This window comes from Canis lupus, chromosome 12 (genome assembly GCF_011100685.1).
Source record: "Canis lupus familiaris isolate Mischka breed German Shepherd chromosome 12, alternate assembly UU_Cfam_GSD_1.0, whole genome shotgun sequence".
In the NCBI taxonomy this organism is placed as follows: domain Eukaryota; kingdom Metazoa; phylum Chordata; class Mammalia; order Carnivora; family Canidae; genus Canis; species Canis lupus.
The window spans coordinates 14,397,200-14,422,377 of NC_049233.1; the positions used below are offsets into that span (position 1 = coordinate 14,397,200).

General features: G+C 44.3%; 1 protein-coding gene across 3 annotated transcripts in view; it reads right to left on the reverse strand.

Annotated features, from left to right (window-relative positions):
* The window catches only part of CLIC5 (chloride intracellular channel 5), a 157,500-nt gene that overhangs the window by 35,402 nt on the left and 96,920 nt on the right, over positions 1-25,178 (reverse strand). For all 3 annotated transcript variants that reach the window (XM_038554232.1, XM_038554233.1, XM_038554234.1), the window contains exons 2-4: positions 12,320-12,429; positions 8,809-8,934; positions 1,285-1,391 (exon numbers count right to left, since the gene is read on the reverse strand). In XM_038554232.1, the coding sequence (XP_038410160.1) occupies positions 1,285-1,391; positions 8,809-8,934; positions 12,320-12,429 (343 nt within the window). The remainder of the gene's footprint in view (positions 1-1,284; positions 1,392-8,808; positions 8,935-12,319; positions 12,430-25,178) is intronic.

Genomic DNA, 25,178 nt, shown 5'->3' on the forward strand with positions numbered 1-25,178 from the left:
CCTTCCTTGCCTTTTCCAGCTTCTGGAAGCTCAAGGAGTTCCTTAGCTTTTGGTCATAGCACTACAAACTCTGCTCCACCTTCACATGAACCACTTCCCTGGTCTCTGTGTGCCTTCCCCCAACCCCTTTTATTCCCGTCTCCCTTTCTTACAAAGACACCAGTGTTGGATTTAGGGACTACACCAAATCCAGGATGATCTCATCTCAAGACCCTTAACTACTTACATCTGCAAAGACCCTATTTCTAAATAAGGCCTCACTCTCAAGTCCCAAGCAAACATGGCTTTGTGGGGGACACTCCTCTACCCTTCCTGGTCACCTTGTCCAAAAAGATGCCTTTCTCCTCCAAGCTCCTGGAGCATGTAGCATATCCCACCTTCTTTGGGTCCATTGTGTATTCATCTGATGGTCATTCATTCACTCATTTGTTCACAAAGATCCATGAAGCCCTTGCTCTGTTTGGCTCTGTGCTGGGCCCCAGGCTCCCACCCATAGGGCAGTCTCATTCTCCCACTGAGAGTCAAGCAAATTTTCTCATCCTTCTTCTTTTTCCTCCCAGGGCCTGACACAGTTCTTCAGATGTTATACATACTCAATTTGATGGTTCTATTCACATTGCTTTGTCTCATTCTTAAAGGAAAGGCCAAATGAGATACTTAAAGTGCTATAAGCTTAAATGAGGCATTGAGACCCCTCTGAGAAGGCCTCATGGGAGAACTAGTCTTGGGCTCTGTAGCCAAGGCCAGATGGAAGATGAGCCAGGTGTTGAGATGTGGGTTCCCCAGTACCCTCTGCACTTGCAGTAGGGGAGAATGCAAAGGGCCAGGCTCTGCCTGCAGCATTCACCAACATGGTGACCATGCTGTCCCACCATGGGCTCTGCACAACTTCTTGAGGAGGCTTTCAGGGACGGGAAGGAAGCTGGGATATGTGGTTCTGGTCAGAGCCTCCCAAGAACACAGGCAGGGTTGTAAATTTGGGACAAATGAACAGCATATGGCCAAAGCAGGAAACCTCTGCGTCAACCATTATGCTGTGCAGTAAGGCAGGCCGGAACACCACGTGCATCCCTCCCTCCAAATTCAGCACAAAGGCCCATTGGTCTTTACTTTTGCACTAGACAAAAAGAAGGATCTACCACCCCTCCCTGTGTCAGAGAGGACTCGGGTGTGGGCAAACAGTGAACAGCACTGGTTCCAGGCGCTTCTCTGACCTGAGTACCTGAGATGTCCTGGGTAGCAGACACTACTGCCAGGAGCTCTGGATGGAAGGGGGCCACTCACCAGCATTGTTTTGCTGCTTTGTGTTTTTGATGTAGGCAGAGAACTTGGAGAAGATGTCGATGCCTGCCGTGTTGGATTCCCGGTGTTTTGCAGCCAGTTTGGGGTATCTGGAATGGAAAGCATGGTTTTCTACAATCAGTGAGAACCTGGAGCTCCTTTAAGGGAGAGACTGTGCCCAACACGATGAGCAACATTCCCCTTTCTAGTGTCATCTACAAATCTTTCAGGGATCTTATGTAAATCCTATAGAGAGGGTGGGTACTCTCTGTCCCAATTAAGTGATAGAGAAAATAGAGGCCAGTGAGGTAAGGAGTGCTGCCTGTGGGGGACACAATCTGTGGGCAGGAAACCAGAAAACCCTTCAGGGGGCCTGAATCATGTCCTCTTCTGAGACCACCATACAGTGCTACACCAAAGAAAGGGCTAATCAAAATTCTGGAGGAGCGTGCCTCAACATTGGGTGGGGTCCCTGACATTTCCCCAACCCACATTAAAATAATATCCACTGCCAGGCCTGTGATGATAATCCTAACTGTACAGAACTAATTCTGGAAGCCAGGAGATAGTAGGCACCTTGCCACTGAGGTTTTGAAACTGTTTCTCAAAAGAAAAGGTACCCTTGGTCCTCTTCTGAAATATCTTCGCACACGTCTTATTTGTGTGCATAATGAGATATGAAATCTACCTGCCTCTAACAGCAGGACAAGTGTTTCTGATTGCTTCATTTCCAGGCGTGGAGCTAGATTTGCAATGATCCAGCCTCTCACCTTGGCACAGTCTTTCATTTGAAGCCAGAAGAATATAAGAGGCAGACTGGAGTTAGGACTGGTTTCTATTGGCTCTAAAATTGAATGAGATAAACTTGTGTGGGAGTCCACGGCTTAAAGCCCCTTAGCGACATCGAATTTTCTAGAAATGTTATTTCACAAACATTTTATGTGTATGGCCTTGCAGCGGTGGAAGGAGATGGGGAACGGTTGCTTACTTACCATCATTATCAATTATGTGGACCTTTGTGATCTCTGGGTGAATAGTTGTCTACTGCCCACTGTTTGCTTTATGTTGAAAAGCAAAATGCTTTGTAAATTTCCTTTAATGTTGTAAATAATGTGAACCAAAGAATCTTTAAAAATTATTTTCTCTTCCTTCCTTTCTTTCTTTCTTCTTTTCTTTTTTCTTTTCTGTTCTGTTCTTTTCCTTTCTCCCTCCTTTCCTGTCCTTTCTCCCTCTCTCTTTCTCTCTCTCTCTCTTTAGTTGCTGCTCCTCGATTGGCCCATTATCTAGCTAGGACTGTCCACTCTTGAGCCATGCTAGGTAACTGTTTAATTTCAGATGTTGCCATCAGAAGAGTCTTCAGAAAGTCACAGGACCCAGCCCTCTGCAATAAGGCAGATACGGAAGGCATTATGGTCCTCACTTTACAGGAAAGACAACTAGAGACCAGAGAGGTAAGATGGCTTTTTACAGACCCACGGATAATAAATAGTTGGGGGACCCTGAGAACCCGGCCTACCCCCTGGAGCAGCGTTCTTCCTATTTCATCTCACCACTTCTCTGATACCAGCAAAAGCTAAATCGTATCGAGTGCCTGCTGTGTGCCAGGCACTCCTCTAGCCCCTTTACATGTATTCATCATTTATTCTTCACAGTTCTATTGGTACTTTGATTGGGTTCACTTTCCACATGAGAAAAATGAGGCCCAGAGAAGTTAAGCTATTTGTTTAAGGTCACATGGCTAGAGCCTAAGATCACTAGAGAGGTTCACTCTGAAAGACCAGTTCTCCACTTCTGTGTCGTGTGGCCTCTCCTGAGCTCTGCTATTTACTCTAAAAGCTCAAGTCCTCCCTCCAGCTCTGCTGAGCACCATGGATGAACTCTCTCCATTCACCTGCAGAGGGCGCTCACAGGAAGACACAGGCCTTCCGGAATAAACTGGGAGTTATCGGATTCATCTGCTGCAATTGGGGGGCAGCAGGCAAGTTATTGGCAAGATGCTAGTTAATCCAAGATTATGGCAATTGAGGATCATCCTTCCCTATTTTGAACTTCGCACCTAGAATCTGGCAGACCCTCAGAACTGATTGCCTTAAATTATTATTATTAATAGATACCGAGGGCCCTTGATTTTTGCTTGAAAAGGTAAAAAGAGAAGGGCCTAGAAAAGGCATTTTAAATAAGCTTTTTGTTTGAGTTTATTGTTTTGGTTTTGCTTTATGCCATCATTTGATTAGGCTTGCAATAATCTGACCATATCTTCACAATTGATGTGGGCCCAACATGAGTAAGTAGAACCAAATCTAAGATGGGAGAACAAAGGGCCATGTGTTCAGGGAAACCATGCCAGTGCTGTCCTGTTTCCTAAGCACTATGATTTACTGAGACTTTATTGTACAGCTTAATGTCCCATTTGAAGTTTGTCTTTGTGGGGAATGTGTATCCAAATACTAATCTCACTGATTTTGGTAACTAGACTTGAGGAGACTACTCTCCTCTAATATCTTGAGGATGCTAAGGGCATTCATTTTAGCTCCACATTTACACCATATTTTGTATATCCAAATAACTGGGATACAAGTACATTCTGCTTCTCTTGAAGGCTAAAAAATAATGTTTCATTCATGGCAACATCTTTGAAGTAAGATTGTGATGTGGTCTGATGACCATCAAAGAGATGGTGAACCTAACTCAGGAGTTAATAGCCTACAACCATGGACCAAATTCAGCCCAATATCTGTTTCTATACCTCTCATGAGCGAAGAATAGTTTTTTTTTTAACATTTTTAAATGATTGAAAAAATCAAAAGGAGGTTAGTGTTTTGTTTATGACATGTAAAAATATGAAATTCATATTTCAGTAGTCATAAATTTTATTAGAACACAGCCACTTCCATTTGTTTTTGTGTTGCATATGGCTGTTTTCACTCTATAACAGCAGAGTTGTGACACAGACTCTCTGGCCCCCAAAGTCAAATACTTACTATCTAGCCCCTTACTGAAAAGTTTGCTGAATCCTGCTCTAACTGGATGATAGTTTCTCTCCATTCTAGTTTTTAAGATATCTTATTTCAAATGCATTCATCTTAGACATGCACTCAAGCCTCATTCCTTCATTCCAGGATGCAAAATAGTTGGCTTCTCATTAAAAAATTTTTGTAAACAATAGTGAAATATATGTATTATATAGATACGTATTATTATATATACATATATATTATATGCAGATGGAAGTGCTCTGACTTGCTTAGGGTTCCCACTGACTTCTCACTGACTAGCCACAGGCCACCATGCCATTGAACAAAAGGGTCCCATGCAATAAAACCAGCATGCATTAAGCATCCACCATGGCCAAGTCCTGTCCCTGGCGTTGGAGATGCTTTGGAGAAAGAGAGACAATTCTCTTGCCCTGATGGAGGGGCCTTTGCTGATCTTAAGGGCTCCCCTGGCAGCTTTAGTGTTTATCACCCTTTTTCTAATGAACTGAAAAGCTCTCTCCCTTTTCTTTTATTCCTGCTTCCTCATCTCAACAAACCTTCACTTGAAAAACAGGTCAATGCTTCTGACTCTATTGATCCTTGACTGTGTCCTTGCTTGTCTTGTCTCTGTTAATTAAGCAAATGATCCTTAGAGGTAGAAAAAGTCAGGCTTAGCCATTAAAAGACATCCCTTGGGATCTGTGGGTTTAAGATTGAGGTCCTTATGATTACATCTGGAAGACAGTCACAAAAAAAGGTAGTGACTTCCCTTCCTAATGCTTCAGGGTGCCACTTAATGAGCTTTTACTCAATGTCTGGCACAAGGCTAAGTAGTATTATCTTCTATGATAGTCCCACGAGATCAACATTGTGAGAATTAAAGATTAAATATCCATGTGCTTCCCTGCATTTCCCAGCTTCTACCTCTCAGTTAGATTGGGGTCATGCCACTGGATTCTGGCCATAGGATGAGAGGGGAAGTGATGTAACTACTCACAGCCCTGGCCCTTAAAACATTTGGCATGAACCTTCTTACTTTATCTCCGGTGAAGGAGCCTTGGGAGTCACATTTCCAAAGGCTACAATACAGTCATACTGCTCACTTAGATTTTGCCATAGTGAACAATAAACTGTTATTCTGTTAAGCCACTGAGATTTTGTGGCTAATTTTTGTGGCACAATCTCCAGGTGTGGATTAGAATAAATGCCGTTCTGACCCCAAAAGTCTACCTTCTCAGCCACCAGGCAATCCTGTCCTTGGTACCAAGGAGGCTTCTCTACTTCCCAGAGAGTTAGAAGAAGCATTCATGGTTTCCACTACTGTGTGATATCTATAAACACTTCTCAAAATAATGAATTCAAAGTGTCTTCCAATTCTTACAATGTTCTGGACCCTGTTGACACTCAGTATATGCTTGCTAGTTGACTGACTATATATGCTGTGCCATGTTACATTATCAGTTTACCCTCCTGACTTCTTATCATAGCATCATCTACGCATGAGGGGTATTTTAAATAATATCCAGCTTTAGAAAAGTGCTTTGAGCCCTTCATGGGATCATAGAGCTTCTGTTGAAAGGCATCTTAGGGACTATGCAGTTTCACCCCCTCATGAGGAAATGAGAGAGAGGTTTGCCCAAGGCCATACAGCAAAATCTGCAGAAAGGTGGCTAGAGTCTGGTCTCTGGCCTCTCGGCTCTGGATCCTTGGAACTCTGGCCATTCTATGGAGGTGAAAGATGAGGCCCAGCATGCCTCAACAGTAATCGAGACGTTGATCGCAGTGCTTCCCTACTGAGTGTTAACTGGGCCAGTCTTAGGAAAGAAATGGAAGTTAGTCCCATTTAGAAACTACTTGAGACTTCCTGAATTCCATTTGACACGAAATTCTTTGTGGGACCAAATGTGACTTAAAAAAAAATGGTTGGAGTGTTCGCATGAGGTTTTTTCCTTTAAAAAAATAAAGCTAAGGGGAAAAAGGCTACCACAATTTCTTGGCTCTCTGGCAACTTTCACAAACAGTGGTGTGATGAGAAACACATGGCAGAGCTGTGTTCAGTGAACAGTTATGGGGGTTTTGCTGCCCCCTAGAGAACCAGAAGGTCAAGCTGCACTCCTCCAGGGGCCTTCAGCTGCGAGCCACCTGGGCCTTGCTGCTCCAATCAGTGGGCAGCCGGCCAGGGCTGGACAGCAGGTCTCCCTCTGCGGGGCGGAGGCACTGGCTTGAGGGCATTTACTGATTGGTAATTGCAGCATCTGCCCCAGGATGACCCATCCAAAGGCCTCTAAAGCACACTCCGGGGGCTCTTGAATGGTTGCCAGTCTATTCAGTAGGGCCTCCATCTCAATGGCATTATCCAGACATGCATTTAATGGTTTTGAGGTTCTGCTCCTTGGGTGTGGTGGATTGTTGCATCACTGACACATTAGGAATGCACTGAGGAAAACCTCCCACATACAAATGCAGTCCAGAAAAAGACATGAACCAGAGGAAGCAGAACTCAGGACAGGGAATGTGCATGGACAGGGAAGAGAGGAGGGAGTGTCAATGTCCAACATTGGTTGGATCATGGCAAATTTTTGGAATCTGGTGAAATGATGATGGATCTGATGATGGTCCTCCTCTGGAAGAATGTACACGTGTACTGGGGGCATGAAACTCCAGGGGTCTCATGAGCCCCCTTGGCCCCACTGTGGATATAGGACTGGAGAGCCCTGAGTAAGAGAATCAGTCCAGGAAAAGCACAGCCAGTTGGGGTGGTGGGAGCCTGGCTAAAGTGGGCATGAAGAACAGGAGGGAATGGAGGGAGAGAGCAGAGAAGGAACATTCGAGGGTCACAGCACACCACTGGCAGGATTAGGAGAGCAAGCCTCAACCCAGCCCTGAATACCTCCAACTATTGGCCTGGGAAAGGACTGGATGGGACAGTCTGCTCCCTGCTGCTTCTGTTTCACATCTCCCACTGGCCTAGACAGAAGTGGTCACTCCTGAGTACAAATCTTACTTCAAGGAAAATAGCTTCACCCTGGACCTTCTCTTCTGGGTCTTCCACGCAAAATCTAAACTCTGTTCAGTTACTGCAAACAGTATTTTTGCATATGGGATTTCCAACCAGCAGCAGCCCTGAGGCTGAGTCCTAAGGGAGGGAGATGGCACCTGGACCCCCTCAGGATCCTTTCAGCAAAGTGGCTGACTGGTGTCCTATTCAGAGATGCTGTGGCTTCTGGTGGTGGCTGAGATGGAGGTGATGGCTGATTTGATCAATGCACTCATTTCAAGTCTACACTCAGCTGCTTCCAATGGGCTTGAGGCAGCTTTCCACTCAGTGTGAAAATAAACTGTCTTAAGGTGAATGACAAAGAATAATTTTTAGGAAGAATGTATAAATGTTAAGGCTTAATCACAGCATGACCGGGAGTTTTAATTTAACACTGATTTGTTGGATGTGTGACTTTGGGAAAGTTACTCAACCTCTCAATGGCTCAGTTTCCCCAGCTGTAAAATGAGGCTGCATACCATCTATCTCCTAGGGCGCTTGGCAAGGGCTATCTATATAAGTATTGATAAATAAATAAATACAACTTCAAAATAAATGCAATATAGTGGTTTCCAGTGGTCAAATTCTGTTTATTTTATGAGCTAACTAGAGATTCTGAGTCCTTCCTACCTCTCTGCCCCCAGGTCACTGTCGCTGCCTTAGTTCAGCCACATGGCCTGTCACCAATTGGCTCCTGCTTACTGATTACTCCACTTCCAGCTTTTTTACCCTCTGCCATCTTCATCCTCTCACCCCCCTGAAGTAAGCTTGAAAACTGACTCTAAACACTTTCGGTTTAAATTTTTCAGTGGCTGTCCTACAGGATGGAGTCTATATATGCCTTACCTATATGAAATCTTTTCCTGGTTAAAACAAAACAACGTGGTTGTTTTAATCCCTGATTACAATATAGAGTATAATGAACAAGTTTAGTTTCCAGTAACTTCCAGAATTCATCTTCTTTCCCTTTCCTTCCATTTTTCCAACAGGAACAGCTGGTCCACCCAAGAACCTACAGCTCTCTGGTCTCTCTTCTACTCCCAACCCCCAGGCTCACGTTAGAAGAAGAGTCAGTCTTTTCATCTTTGATTATGGGCTCCAACCAGACATGGTCAGATTCATGACTCCTATTCATACCTAGATGTGGCTTTAAGTTATGGGGTTAGCTCTCTCCTGGCTTATTCTCATTTTGTAGCCTTCTAGATCTCGTTCTAAAACTGGGGAGTCCTGGCCCTCAGGACTTTAGGGTCTTTCCAGCAAAATGACCTGAAGAGGACTCACATAGGGGGACAGAGGGGTGGCACCCTTCCTGGTGCTCTGTTTAGGAGGCATATCCTGTTCAGAGGGGTATCCACTCTTGGAGTTAGACTTTGTGGAGACGTTTTAAGGTTGGGCAGCTCTCTGGATTGATGAGGCTCCTTTGGAAATCTGCCTCCTCGAATCTAACGCTATGCTTCTCTAGTTCCAACACAGACCCAACCCTGCCATTAGCTTCAGAAATAAGCAGCTCATTACTTTTCAGGAGCCAGAGCCTCCTCCAGGAACTCTTCAATCTTATTGACATCCGTCTTCACATCCCCGTTGAAGGTCAGGAAGGGCGGATGGGTGCCAGGTGCAAGGTTGTGCAGGTCAGCTGGCTTTCTGTGGAGAGAACAAGATTCAGGAAGTGGCTTACACCAGGGCACCTCAATTTCAGGGAACCTTCAGCTTGTAAATTAGACTCCCTGGGCTGTCCAGCACTCCTGTCAGCAAAATCAGACTTATGGTGATGGTGGTGGGACAGTGAGTAGAGCAGGGGAGATTGGAGAAAGTTCTGATGGGATGTGGTGTGACACAGGAAGTCTGTCCAGTGGGAGTCATGAGAGTAAGTTAAGAGGAATAGTCAAATCTGGAAAAGCAGAGAGAAATGGCAGGTGGCTATCTAAAGGAGTGCCAGGCTTTTAACACCCAGGGCAGAGGATGGGCTTTGCTTTCCAACATTCCTTCACCACTTAGCTTAACAAAAATGCACTATACAGAATGCCAAACTTTACAAATCGATTAATTCAATCATACTTTTATACTAAGAAATGTCTTCTGCATTGTCAAGGGGATGAGCAACAGGAGAGAAAGTGGCCTTGTGTTCACCGAGGCCCAGATAGTGTCCAAGGGCATGCTTCCAGGCTTCCACCAGCTGGTGGAAATGCAAGCCCAAGCCTGGAGCAAAGCGAAAGTTGGAAGGTTGGCGGAGGGGGGTGGTGAGGAGGGGGCGTGGGGTGAGAGCAGTGAGGAAGGAAACAGTAAGGAACAGGAGGAGCAACAGAGGACACGCTTCCCTGCTAAGGGAAGACTCCCCCCAAATGCTCTCGCAGAGAACTCAACACTTGTGGGAGTCTTGATCAAGTGGAAAACATTAGATGGAGCAACCAAAGAAAAGTAAACAAGGGGGAAGAGGAGTCTGTAATGAAACAAATTCCTGGCGTCACCAGTTTGGGAGGGGAAGGGAAGAATTTCAATTACGGTGCTCCTCCCATATCGCTCCCCAAACACACATCCTCTCCAGCTGCATTGTGTGCAGCACTTGGAACTCCCAAGACAGCTGGGACTGAGGAGTTTTAAAATCTCATTCGCCTGGTCCCTTTGTTTGCTCAGCATGCGTCCCTCCTTTGGACAATGAGAGGACATTCTCTACCTTCTCCTCCTGTTTTTCAGAGCTGACACAAGGCAAGAATGTTTGGGTTTGCAGCTGGGAGGGGAAATCTATACTGATTATATTTTTCACCCATCACCTCTCTGTGGCTTAAAGAAACAGAAATTATTTTGTTCCTCCCCCCCAACCCCCACCTCCCGCCCCTGCCGTGACTCAAGAGAACAGTGGCCTCTGGAGTCTGGAATCTCTGGGGAGGACTGCCTATGGTGGTAGCTACTCGGATGGACTTAGCCAATGGGATGCTGGCCAGTTGCAGACCTTTCTCTTTGTTGACCTTCTCCAGCATTTATGGTTGAGATGATACAATTTGCATTTAATTCCATATTGTCAAGTCGAATTTATGGACTATCTCATCCATATCAGTCCTCTTTCCCTGACCGCATCACCTGCTCAGTGAGGGAAGGGAGGGTGCTAAGGATAGTCAGCTTGTGTTCCTGCTGTGAGCCAGGCACAGTACTGAATGTAAATGCCTCTGTGGCCTGCCTCACCACCTCCTCACACTCTGAAAGGAGGCAGTGCTTGTAACTCCATTGTACAGACAAGGAAATGGAGGCCCAGACAAAGGAAGGACCTTGTTCAAGGTCACTCAGTCAATAAATGGTGTGGTGCCAGGATAAGAAATTAACTTCTTATGAAATTTCTTTGAAATTGCTAATCGTCACCGTATCACACATTTTTAAAAGTCCTTAACTCTTTATTATACCTATGTTTTTTCTGTTTTTCTTTCTTTCCTTTTCTGTCCTTTTTTAAAAAATATTATTATTATTATTATTTTGCAGTAAGAAAGTTTCCTTATCTATTCAACTGGAGTTGGGATATTGCCCGGCCTGCCTCAATGGGCATTGGCAGGGTCAGTTAACAGGTATGAAAGAGCAATATAAGCATCTGAGGAATGCTGAGGTGGCTTCCTTTCCCATTCTGATCCTCAGCAAACATGCAAGCTTGCTCTCAGAGATGATGATCTAGCGGAGGGAGCCGAAGCTGCACCTGGGGGCTGAGCAAGGTCTGTCCATTCAGGAAGGCAGGAGAGCATATGTGAGGCAGAGGGAGCATCCTAGCCAGGGGCTGGAAGCTAAAAGGGATGGGACGAGGGGGGAGCTGATAGAGAGGTAGCTAGGCCCTGGTGAGAAGCATTGGGAGACAATGTTGGCAAAGCTTAAGATCAAAGAGCTACAGATGACACAGGCACGATTCCACAGGTAATGGAAGTATCAGGAGCTTTTCTGAGAGGGGTGGAGGGGCACATGATTAAAGGACTATTTTAGGAAGAATAACCTTAGGACAATATAATAATAATAATAATAACCCTAGGATCAGAGAAAGAGCAAGAGAACCGGGAAGGAAGACACCCAGTTGGAAAAACAAAGAGACAGTCTCTGGCTGGCAGTGATGGGACTTTACCCCAGTGTGGGCTTTGAGAACGGATGAGAGGGCTCACAGGTAGCACAGTGGGACAGTGCCCTGCCTTTGGGGACTGGTTGACAAGGAAGGGAGCAAGAGAAGGGACCTGGAAAATCTCCAGTGCTTAGAAAAATGGAAGAACACAGGAATTCAGGAGGGGAGCCCAATTTAAAGGAGAAATGACAGATGGAATCTTTGACATTTGGGTTTTAAAGTGATAATAGAAAATGCAAGTGGAAATATCTAGAGATTTCTAGGTGGTAGGGTCACGGGTATAGAATAATTTACGTAAAGGTGACATGGAGAATATGCTAAACTCACCAGGGAAGAGGCTACAAGCAGCCATAAAGGCTCAGGGAGTGAGCCTGGAGCCTGGATTGAAAGGACAGGAAACAGGATACAAGCCTGAGATGAGTGGCTCTTGATAGTGAATGATGCCTGGCATTTTTAACAGCCATTAAAACTGCGTGAGCAACTCTCTATCCCAGCCTATTATCCAGAACTTTCACACTAAGGAATTCTAAAAATGAGAGCAAAGCAGGGGAAATGGTTGGATGCCAATGCCCTGGAAACTCAGACTCTTAGACCTGAAGTCCTGCCAGGGTCCCCAGGATGGGACGCTATTACTGCCAGAGGGGCTGACTCCTGGATTTTAACATATGCATGTCCACCTCTGGCCACTCTTAGTTGCATATCCAATATCCATTCCTTCCCTCTTTCTTCCTAATCAAACCTTGTTAATTGGGGCAGAGAAATGTTCAGTCCCAGGTGCCTCTCTTGTAAGGGGGAGGTGGGAGGGGGGGTCTGAGACACAGTCTGGCCAATGAGGTGTGAGCAGGAGGCTGCTGGAAGACATAGGCAGGTTTTCACCTTCCCTCATAGAAAGTTCTCTGTTCCTGCAGCCAGAACATTCCTCATTAACACAGCATCGTTTACCTTTTCAGATCCACAGTGGTGACATTGAACACAACGCCTTTCAGCCAGAGGATCATAAAGAGACGCTGAGAGAAGGGACAGTTGCCAATGCTTTCCCCATCAATTCCAGCCTAGAAAGAAGAGAACCAGAGTCCTACATCAGCATGTGCATATTAGCAAGAGGGAATATACCCCCGTCGGAGAACTGACTAAAGCCATGACCCAGCCTAACTTGGAAGGGCAGTCGCCCTATCTTATTGTTGTCTTCCTCATGTCTATGCAGGGCAATGCCTGAGACACAGCAAGGACGCAATAAATATGTGCTGAACTGAATCTGAGTTCCCAGCATGGTGATTATGTATCAAAGCTTTCTGAAACCATAGAACCCTAGCATCTCAGGGTACAGGGAGACCTGCAACATCACACAGTCCAAATAAACCATGTTGGACCACCAACTTCTATACCTCCAAGTCATCATTGAGTTTATGCTTTAATATCTCCATGCACCGTCCATTCTGAGGGTAGTTCTAACAATTAGAAATGCTTTCCTTTGGCTATACCTAGCCAAACTATGTTCCTCTCTAGTTTACTCTGTTCTACCCTTTAGCCCTTGCTCCATGATATATCAGAGTACAAATACCTCAGACTCTGACCTCATCTATGTCTAGATAGCAGACTCAATATTTGAATCAATAGCTCCCTGAGCTATGACTCATCCTTGACCTCAGTGTCAATAAGCCATCACTTGTTAAACTATCCTTTTCCTTGATAAAGGCATATTAGTTCTCAATTATGTACAAGGCACTGGAGGAAATTTACACAGGGCATTCAAAAATGCATTTAGCTAAGAAGCTGGTGGCCTTCTGTGGGGTTGGCTGGCGGATAAGGTGGGAACAAATACATAACAATAACAGATGGCATGGTTGAGGGCTTGCATACTTCTGCTGGCTAGATTTCCCTCTCTCAAAATTACATTACATTTTTTTTGTTTCTGGTTTGTTTGTTTGTTTTTATCATCTGAAAGACAAGTCTAGCTTTACTTCTGAGTGGGCTGCAGAGACATGAATTTTATAAGGAATTCATTTTCAGCAAACACATAAGCAAACAGAAAGGTTGGGAAATTGATCTCTGTATAATTCATTTCCACTGAGTGGTGTAAGGGCTCGTGACATGGCATTTAGAGGGAGAAATCACCCATTGACTCTAGTTTGCTGGTGGATCCCCCAGAATGGGTGGCCCCTTTCTCCAACCAACAGGGAGCACCAGGAGAGTGAAGGTCCCTGGGGATTCCTGGCAAAGTTGCAAACAATCCAAACAACATCCTGGAATGGGGGCTTATAAAGATTTTTTTTTTAAGAGAAGGAGGGGAAAAATGCACTTCCAAAATGCAACACAATATTTTCCCCTCTATGGTTTGTTTTGCTGTGGCATTTGGATGGGGAGGGGCCGATGTCCCCCTTCATACAGGAGAGCCTAATTGTGCGCTTATTTCTACCTTGCAAATTGCTCCCAGCAGAGGCTCAGGTTTATCACGGAAAACTGGCGCCTTTGGCGGTGTTGGTTGTAGGTAATTGCTATGAAATTACAGTTATTTTACCTCTCTCTTAACTACGCCAAAAGCCCCATCCTTATTCAGGTCTCGCTTTTCCTCCGTGCTGGAAACAGACCCACTCTTGAGTAGCTGAGACACCATGGGCTCCGTTATATAAAATCTGAAAGGTGGGAGGCCACATTGTGGGTTCCACACCTACCCACAGAGCTTAAGTTACTGATAAAGCCACACTCAGACAGGCAGCTATTAATTTAATAATAGCTTGGTGCTAACTGGAGTTTATGATGTCAGCTATCTAAGACCTTCTTCCCAAGAAGTACTCACTCGACAGGCACCTGGTTCCTGGTCCTTCAAGACTTCCTGACAAAGGAAATCTTCCCCAGGGCCAGTTAAAAGTGATAAGCAGAGAATTAAAAACCAAAACCAAAAGCCACATCCACATACTGTCACCTGTTTTACCTCTGGTAGGGGTACAGGGGTGGGTCGGCAGTGATAAGAGAATTGAAGGAGGAACTAGTAAAATACTGGAAATCTTACTAGCTGGACAGGAAATCATGTAATAATAACAACCACGTCTACATTTTCGGGCACTGTTGGAAATGCTTCATATATAATATTAACTCATTTATTCCTCACGAGAAGCCTATGCAGTGGCATATCATCACCCTTTTGCACGATGTGGAGACTGAGGTCCAGAGAAAGGAAATGACCAGCCTAAGCGTCCCTGGATTGAACCCAGGTGATCTGGTTCTAGATGTAGAGCTCCTGCCACCATGCCCGGAGTCCAATCTGAAGCCCCAAACAGGTAACCCAGTGGCCACAGGTCACAGAGCTGAAGGTGACAATGCTGGGAGTGGTGTGCACACCGCACCCTTCAGCCCATGTGCACACAGCTGTGCCAGAGAGGCAGAGGATTCAGGCTTTCACAGATTCCCACACTTTCCCTATTGTCATAAATTACGCTAGACCAGGAAACTGGCTATCACGTTGTAAATTGTGATGCAAGGCCCAGGAAACGAAAATTGCCAAAGGAGCAACAGAAATAACATGTAAGGATTCTCAGCTTCTTCTTTTTTCTTCTTCTTCTTCTTTTCTCTTTTCTCTTTTCTTCTCCTTTCTTGTGGCCAAAACATTTAACATGAGATCTACTCCCTAAGACATTCCAAGGGGACAATACATTACTGTTGGTCACAGGCAGAGCGTTGTACAGCGGAGCTCTAGAGCTGATTCACCTTGCTTACCTGAAATTTTATTCCCACTGAATAGCAGCTCCTCATTTCCCCTCCACCCAGCCCTGGCAACCACTGCTCCACTCTTTGATTCTATGATGTTGACTAGTTTAGTGACCTTATATGAATGAAATCGAGCAATGTTTGTCTTTCTGAGATTAACTCAACTCATTTAGCATCATGTCCTCGAGGTTCACCCATGGTGTAGCATTTTCAGAACTTCCTTCCGTATTAAGGCTCAACAGTATTCCACTGCGTGCGTACACCACAGGTAGTTTCTTTATCCATTCATCTGTCCGTGGACACTCAGGCTCCTCCCACATCTTGGCTATGGCTAATAGTGCTGCATGAGGGAGGTGCTAGTATCTCTTCAAGATCCTGATTTCAGGGGCGCCTGGGTGGCTCAGTCAGTTAAGCGTCTGCCTTAGGCTCAAATCATGACCCCAGAGTCCTGGGATTGAGCCCCACATAGGTCTCGCTGTTCAGTGGGGAGCCTGCTTCTGCTTCTCTCTCTGCCTCTGCCTCTGCCTGCCACTCTGCCTACTTGTGTTCTCTGTCTCTGTCAAACAGATAAATAAAATCTTAATTAAAAAAAAAAGATCCTGATTTCAATTATTTTGGATAAATACCCAGAAGTAAGATTGTTCCATCATAGAGTAGTTCTAGTTTTTTGTTTCTGAGGAACCTCCATACTGTTCTCCATAGCAGCTACTCCAATTGCATTCCCACTAACAGTGCACACAGGTCCCAATGTCTCTGCCTCCTCAGCACTGCTTGTTGACATTGGGTTTTTTGATGGTGGCCATCCTGACAGGTGTGAGGTAGTATCTCATTGTGGTTTTGATCTGCATTTGCCTGATGATAAGTGACGTTGAGATTTTTTCATATACCTTTGGCTTTTTACGTCCCCTTTGGAGAAATGTCTATTCAAGTCCTTAGCCTGTTTTTTTTTAATCAGGGTATTTGTTTTTTTACTATTGAGTTGTTTACCTTCTTTCTTTCCTCCTTCACAAGTTACCAGTTACATGGCCCGGGTAAGTCCTGTGTTAGACTCATAAGTTAAACGATGGGAGCTTGTGGCAACCACTCAACACACCAACAGAGAACGGCCAGGTGAGGCTCAACGGGATGCTGGGTCCTGAAATGTGTGAGGGAAAATGTGAGGGATGCTCCAAAGAGGCGGTGAACAATGAAGGCTGGGCAGGCACACAGTGTACTTGGTTAAATAATGCCCCCAATTCACACTAAATTCATGTCTTTCCAGAACATGTATGACCTTATTTGGGGTCTCTGCCGATGTAATCGAGTTAAGATGAGGTCATATTGGATTAGGACAGGCCCTAAATATGACTGATGCCCTTATAAGAATAGAGCAATTTGAACACAGACCTGCAGGAGAGAAGTTCATGTGAAGACAGAGGCAGAAATTAGGAGTCCTGCATCTATAAGCTAAGGAACACCAAGTATTGCCAGACACACCAGAAACAAGAAGAGATGAGGAAGAGAATCCTTCCCTAGAGCCTTTGAAGAGATCATGGCCTTGCTGACACCTTGATTTCAAACTTTTAGCCTCCAGAATAAATGTGTGTCGTGTGTGAGAGAAGCCAACCAGTTTATGGTGATTTGTTATGACAGCCCTAGAAAACTAATGCAAGTCAGAAAGTGTCAGAAGGAGAATGGTATACAGCTGGTGGCAAAACTTCCCAAGCTCACAATTCTGCTCTGCCGTGGGCCTAGGGTACATGCACAAAATTGTGACCCCAAGGTACTGCCTGTTTCCTAGATAAAGTAAATGTATTTACTATGAGTTCTATTCTACTATATTATATGCTATGTATATAATAAAACTTATATGATATGCAATATTGATATAATAATGGCATGTTGTGGGCAGCTCGGGTGGCTCAGTGGTTTAGCGCTGCCTTCAGCCCAGGGCGTGACCATGGGGACCCGGGATCGAGTCCCCCGTCCGGCTCCCTGCATGAGGCCTGCTTCTCCCTCTGCCCGTGTCTCTCCCTCTCTCTGTGTGTGTATGTCTCTCATGAGTAAATAAATTAAAATCTTTAAAAAAAAATAATGGCATGATGTAATTATGTAGGTAGTATGAATATACATCATGTTATATGGCAGGTAGGTCAGGTTATCTGCTATGAGATATTGCCTTTCATATCATCCTCCCTCTAAAGGGTGAGCTTGGTTACCTTCAAAACATGGGCCATGTTTTATTTACTTTGCCCTCAGCAGCAACAAGTACAGGTGCCTGAAATTTAGCTGGTGCCTGTCCGTGCCTGAGCTGATGCATGTGGAGGGGAGGATGGTATTGCTCCCTATTTAGGGCTTGAGTATCTCAAAATTGTGATGTTTGCACTCTGAAGAGGGTCCTGGGGAGAAAGTTTGGATTGTATAACACACTGTAGTAGGAGATCGTGGATCTAGACGTATCTCTGCCTCTAATTCACTGTGTGACCTTGAGTAATAAAGTCACCTTCCTCTCTTGACCTCCTTCATTGCATTTATAAATTTTGTGAATTTAAGTGACTAATGGGGATTTATTTAAGACAGCAATCCTTAAACATTTTGGTCTTAAAACTTTTACACACTTTTAAAGATCATTGAGAATCCCAAAGAGCTTTTGTATTTACTGTATTATAACTGAAAGCTAAAAAATATTTTAAACAGTCATTTACTTATTCTTTTAAATATAATGATAGCAATGATAATAAACATATTGTACATTAACATAAGTAATACTTTGAAATAAAGGAAATGTATTTTTTAAGAAAAGAAATTGAGTGAGGAGCAGTATTGTTTTATATTTTTGCAAAATCTTTAATGTCTGACTTAATCAAAGCTGGCTTCTGCGTTCAATCTTTTGCTTTTTGGTTGAAGTATAAAAAGAAAATCTGCCGTCACTCAGATATGTAGTTGGAAAAAGGAGGAGTAATTTAATAGCTTTTTCAGATAATCCTGGGCATTTTTCTTTAATACCATACCGAAACTCAAGTGGTAGTTTCTTAAAACCTCGTTGGTAGATGGAATTTGAAACCCTATCAGTGAAGTTCTTCTGTTCCACTAAAACCCATTCATCTATCTCGCACTATGAATGGATCTTTCACCCATGAATGATTTGTTTTACATCACAAATTCGTCATTTGGAAAATAGCATTTCACTGAGCTATGCAGATCTTCCCAATGCTGATACATGTCATCGTACAATGTCAAAATATTTCATTCATTAATATCATCACTAAGCTCATCCGAGAAGTTTCAGAGAAGCCGTCAAATGCACGGTGGCAGGGATGTGTTTCCCAATATTCTAATTTTCTCTTGAAAGCTTGCGTTTTATCATAGGCAATAAATACTGTCAGTTGGTATCCTGGAACCAACAAGCTCTTTCACTGATTTTCCAGAAAATGTCTGGCAAATACCAAGCCTGAAAAGCCACAGTTTGTCTGCCACTTGCTCTTTCAAGTAAAAACCCTGTTCCGTGAGAGAAGTGGCTGGTTCAGCTCACCACTCAATCAAGCAAGGGCTGATCTTCCGACAACCGTTGTACTCAGAATGCAGCCCAACAGCTTTATGTGGATTTCCCATTTCATCAGCCAGAATGTTTAAAAGACATATACCCAAGGGTTGATATTTTATTACATTATATACTTTTTACTGCTTCATCAAGGACATTCATAAATAAGACTGGCTTCTTTTTTTGCTGCATGCACGTGACTCCTAGTACTGTTTATACCACAGCCTTGATTTGTGCTAAAACACAGGTAGCTGTACGCATGAAATTTCAACCCCAGGGAGAAATTACATTTCTTTGAAAATGGGTATGACCTCCCAGAATTCCTGAAAGGGCCTTGGGGACCCCAAGAGGTCATGAGCGACATTTGAGAACTGTTGATTAAAGACACCCCACGAAAGGACCAGGTACACAGAGCTTTGTCTCCGCACAAGAAGAAGCTGATAACTGTCCAAAAGTCACTTGGGGGGACTCCTGGGTGGCTCAGTGGTTGAACATCTGCTTTTGGCTCAGGGCGTGATCCTGGATGGAGTCCCACTTCCGGCTCCTCAGGGAGCCTGCTTCTCCTTCTCCCTGTGTCTCTTGCCTCTCTAGGTCTATCATAAATAAATAAACCTTTTTTAAAAACAAGTCACTTGGGGGCACCAGGGTCTGGAAGAGGGAGGAATTTTTGGAGAGGAATATATTCCCAAGAGGGAATAGCAGACAATGGTCAGATGGCATTTGGACTTGACAGCTATATGTTGTTTATCAATTTATTGTCTCTCAGCTCTGAATGCACACTGTAGGAAATGTTTTATGAGATTAGGGGGAAATTCCTTTCAGCATTTCTACAGTGAGCGTAATGGTGTCTTTCTTAGGAGAAAGCACGGGAGGGACCCTGCAGAAGGAAGAGGCTCTTCTCCTGTCTCTGGTGAAGGCTGGGGGGCAGCTGTGTGGGTGTGATGACATCCAGCAGAGCCTGCCCTAGCCACAGCCCAGAATGTGATCCCTCTGGCACTTTGTGGCCAGAGGAGCCTCCACGGAGCCTGTACAGAGCATGCTTCTGCTCAGGATGGCCACACAGATGTGATGCTTACTTTGCAAGCCTCATGTGGCCTGAAGGCCTCCTCCTCCTGCTACCACCTGGTTCCCACTTATGCCTATGACACCATTGCTGACCACCTGTTCCCCAGCTGAGCTCTGGACAGTAGCCTATTACTTGCCCTAACAATTCTGGGCCAGCTCTGGCCTGGCCAAACCAGAGAGCTTCTGTGCTTTTTTACTGGGCTGACCAGTACTTCTTCAGTGAGCTTTTTGAAAGATTTTATTTACTTATTCATGACAGACACACAGAGAGAGGCAGAAACATAGGCAGAGGGAGAAGCAGGCTCCCTGTGTGCTGGTGCAGTACTCGATCTCAGGACCCTAGGATCATGCCCCGAGCCAAAGGAAGGCACTCAACCACTGAGCCACCCAATTGCTCCCCAAATGAGAGTTGAACCCCTTCCTTGGCTATTTTCCTATAGCTTCAGAATTCTCATAGATGTCATAGTTACTATTTATCATAGTTATACTTTATGTTAAACTTCTCCTGTTTAAACTACTGCATGGTTTCTCTCTCTTGGTGGGGCCCAGAGTACTACAGATGTTTACATGTCTGATATTTCAGAATGCAGTATTTTTAGGCTCTTGGTTTGATTCATTTAAAAACCTAGCAAAGATAAGTCCTAGATGAAGAAACCCCAATTTTGTCCAGAAAATTATTTTATGGCACATTTCAACTTTTTGTTGCTTTGGCCCATGAAAACTATCCCCAGACTCAGGTGATTAGGCAAGTTTTTCAAGTTTAGAAATAAAAATTCTATAGTAATGACGTTAGAACTGAACTCAGGGATGATATAGTCTAGCTCTTTCATTTTACTGGTCAGCAAACAAGCCCAGAAAGGTTAAACGACTTGTCTATGGTTGCACAGCCTGGTGCCATGACAGAATCAGGGATAGAATTCCTGATTTCTGATTTGTAGCTTTCTGCCACACTAGGCTGGTTGTTATCTTATGGGAAAGAGTATCAAGGTGACAAAGGCCACAGAAAGAGAACTTTCTTTGGATATAAAATGACTCATATATAGAGCAATAAACTGATTCCCATTACATGAAAGAGAAAGAATTTTTCTATACGATAACAATATTTAGAGCTGCCCATTTTTTCCTTATTAGTATAACTCATAGAGTATTCCTTATGATGATTTTTATTTTTATTTTTTTAAGATTTATTTATTCATGAGAGACACACACAGAGAGAGAGAGAGAGAGAGAGAGAGAGAGGCAGAGACTTAGGCAGAGGAAGAAGGAGGCTCCATGCAGGGAGCCTGATGCAAGACTCGATCCTGGATCCTGGGATCACACCCTGAGCCGAAGGCAGATGCTCAACCCCTGAGCCACCCAGGCATCCCAACGATGATTTTTTAAATACTGAATGGTCTATAATAATTTGGTTGGTAAGCCTTCCATTAGCAGGGATAGGTCTTGGTTGTTTGTGGTTCACTTGAGGACGGGGAGTTTTATCCTAGAAGGAACAACAGCTCTTTCCTCGGCTGCCACGTGAATCTTCACTCACGGGCATCCGGGCATTTTTCATTCAATAAATAGGTAACAAGTACACACTGGAGGCTTCAGATACTGTCAGCATTTATGTAAAGTGGATTATAAAGCCTGAATCAGCCTATGCAGTGTGACATGAAGAATTTCAAGTGCGTTAGTCAGGGTTCTCTAGAAGTAGAACCAACAGGATACATGTGTGTGCATGATAGATAGAGATAATTAGGGACACCTGGGTGGCTCAGTTGGTTCAGCATCTGCCTTCGGCTCAGGTTACAATCCTGGGGTCCTAGGATGAGCCCCCATGGGGTTCCCTGCTCCACAGGGAGCCTGCTTCTCCCTCTCCCTCTGTCTGCTGCTCCCCATACTTGCATTCTCTTTCTCTGTCGAATAAATAGATAAAATCTTTTTTAAAAATAGAAATAATTTTTAAAAGTAGAAATAATTATTTTAAGAGATTGGTTCCCATGACCATAGAGGTTTGGTAAGTCCATAACCTGATGGAATAGGTCATCAGGTTGGAGACTCAGGGAAGAGCAGCAGGTTGACTCCAAAGGCAGTCTGCTGATAGAACTTCCTCTTCCTCAGAGGGGGTCAGTCTTTCTGTTCTGATGTTCCACTAACTGAATGAGGCCCACACATGTTAGAGTAGGTAATCTGCTCTACTCAAAGTCTATTCATTTAAATGTTAGTCTCACCCAAAAAACACTTGTAGCACATAAATATCTAGAACAATGCTTGACTAAATATCTGAGCACCACAGCCCAGCCAAGCTGACACACAAAACTAAACATCACACAAAGTAAATTTAAAAGTATTGCCTATGACAGGTAACCCATCAATCCAGTGTCTGTCATCCACACCTTAGCTCCCCAGATGGTTTTAGAAACAACTCAATAGAGTTATATAAATATCCCCGCTCAGAGGAACTTGTGGGTGCCATTCCTAGAAGGCTACTCTGTTAAGGGTCTGACTAAGAGAGCAGGGTCCAGTGGTGCCTTTGACCCTTAGTAGTTACTGCTCTGGTCTGAGAGTGGCTTTGGGGCCAAGGACACCTACAACTCTTTGTGTTGTGTAATATTGCTGTGCTTGAGGCCTCTTGGCAGTGGCCTTCAGCCTACCCTGAGTGCTATGTCAATCTGCCCTGAGTCTGTATTCACCGCCTATTCTTCCGCACACTCTGAGAAAGAGCTGCCCTTTCCAACCCAACACTAATGCCCCTTCTCCTAGCCCCTTTTTTCACTCCCACATGGCTTTTTATTTTTATTCTTTCATGTCCATACTGTTTGATTAAATGAATGGGTCTCTTTTAAACCTCTTGCCAGTCCTGCTTCTACTTCACGCCCTCTTTTAAAATGATTCTCAATCCCTTTCTGGGCCTCAGCAATTCTTTTTTTTTTCTCTCTCTCTCTCCCTTTCTTTGTAATTTACTCCTACTTGACTTTTTTCTTGCAGTTAGAACTTTTGACTTTCCCTACTTCTTAAAGTGTCCCTGTCACCTGGTGCCTCCTGCCTACTGGGCTGGTTCCATGGGCAGGCCATCTGTGTGGCCGCATGAGGCCCTGGGCTCAGAAGGGCCCACAGTTGGCTTAGTGCTCCACTGTTGCTATTGGTCCCACATTTGACCCTCCTGTTCTTTGGCTGACATCCTCCTCTTCCTGACCTTGGTCTCTCGGTTAACCTCCCCCCGCACCCCCCGGCACCCCCCTTGCTCCATGCTTGATGCCCTCTGGAGAACTCCTCCACCCCCAAGAACATGATTATCCTTCCTAAGTCAGCAGTAACACTGGCTCTTAGAACTAAACACATGCTATTCAACCCCCAAGCTTAAAAAAAGAAAAGAAGGAAAAGAAAGAGGAAGAAGAAAAAGAGAAAATGTTGAAATGCTATAGGGTTCACTTGGCTCCATCCTTCCTTGTGACTTCCACCTCCCATTCTCTCACTCCCTTCTACATTATTCTAGACTTTGCCTCATTTCAATTGAATAGTTTGCCAGTTATTAGACACCTGACATTTCCTTATTAGTAAAAGTCAGGTAGTATTCTTTGTTATTACTATTTTCCATACCAAACAATCTCTCTTTCTAATAAGATAGTTGAGAAGTCTTTTGTTAGCATAAGGCAACTGGTGATTGATTGACTTAATGAAACCCTGGGAGCCCAAGAAATGTTCAAGAAGTATACATTTAAATATATGTTTAAAGATTTTATTTATTTATTCATGAGAGACACAGAGAGAGGCAGAGACATAGGCAGAGGGAGAAGCAGGCCCCTTGCACACCCTGAGCCAAAGGCAGATGCTCAACCGCTGAGCCATCCAGGTGTCTCAAGAAGTATAAGTTTGACAGTCCTGTTATGTCTTCCAAGTTACCCTATAGGGTTTCAGGAGGCAGAATGGCTCTCCTATCATGAATTTGCACAAAGCCCGGGAGGTCCCAACATCCAAACCTCTGTTTCTGGGTTAGGCTTTTTCTGATCTACTAGCCCCAGGTATAATATTTAACAACTAAAGTCCATTGCACTAGAGGCAGGCTTGTGTCCTTGACTCCACAGAGTTCTGGAGTACAGTGTAAAGGGCATGGTATAGAGTCAGGCAGACATGGGTTCAAATTCCAGCCCTGATATCAAGCAGCTGAATGTGGCAAGTTTTATTTCCCAAAGTGGCTACAGCACTATGTCCAGTTCATATACTCTCAAGAGGTGGAGTCCATATTTGCCTTCTTCTTGAAATTGGGTGGGCCTTTATGGCTGTCTGGATGAGTAGTAGAATGTCAAATGTATGACTTCTGAAACCAGGTCATGAAAAGAACAGATTGAGCCTGGCATACTCTCTCCTTTCTGATGCCTGCCCTTGGAAACCATGTCATGAGCAATCCAGAGCACAAGAGTCATTGTGCAGTGTTCCAATTGACAGTTCCAGCTGAGTGCTCAGCTGACAGGTGGCATCACTGACCAGACATGTGAATGAATGTGACTTCAGATGATTCCAGGCCCCAGCTTTCGAGTTGTCCCAAATGACACCTAGTGACGTCACGAAGCCTGATTGAACTGCAGGTTCATGAGCAAAATTAATGTTTTCATCATTTAAAGCCACTAATGTTTGGGGTGGTATGTTATCCAGCAAGTAACACGTACCCACTTAACCTCAGGTTTCTTATCTGCAAATTGGGGGCAGAAATATTTACCTCACAGGGTTGTTACACCACTGAATGGTAGTAGGCATAAAACACATGGTTTTCACTTTATAAATTTATAGTTATAGTCATTATGACTACAGAAGACAAATACTTAGGAAGAGCTAATTAAACATCCCTCTTTATGAAATGCTATGCCTTGGTCAAGGGCCAGTAGACCTCTCTTTGATGGCACAAAAACTCAACAATACCTTGGTGCTCAGGGTTTTGTGTGCCAAGCAATGCATTCAGGAGAGAAAGCAAACACAGGAAGAACTATGGTCACTGTCCACTGGCTAGAGAAGTGTTCCTAAATGAGGACAGTGTCACATGGACCATAAGGGAGACAGGGAAAGGGACATATGTTGGGTGACTTGTAGGTATGATCACGGGCACATGTATGTCTGTGTTCTGTAATGTCATTGAGTTTCTGTGCTGAGTTACATTCTTCAGCCACTGTTTTCAAGGGGCTCAGGTGCCAAAGACAAGAACTCAAGGAAGATAGATGGATGAAGGTGAGACTCAGGTTGTGGCCAATCCCTGGTGATTTTCTACTGAAGCCTGGTGGAAGCCTGTATGTCCTCTCATCACCAGGAACCTCTGCTACACATATTTATGGGATCATCATGCTGTTCTTTCAGGCTTGACTATGGCTCTCAATGCTTGAATCAGGAAAGCTAAAAGCTGGAAGTCTCCCACATCAGAAATATACCAAAGCACAGGAAGCCAAAGAGCGATATAAATCTACAGCCTCAAATAAATGGAACTCTGTCTCACATGGGTTTCATTTGAAGACATCTTCTCACCTAAGCCTGCCCCAGAAGAAT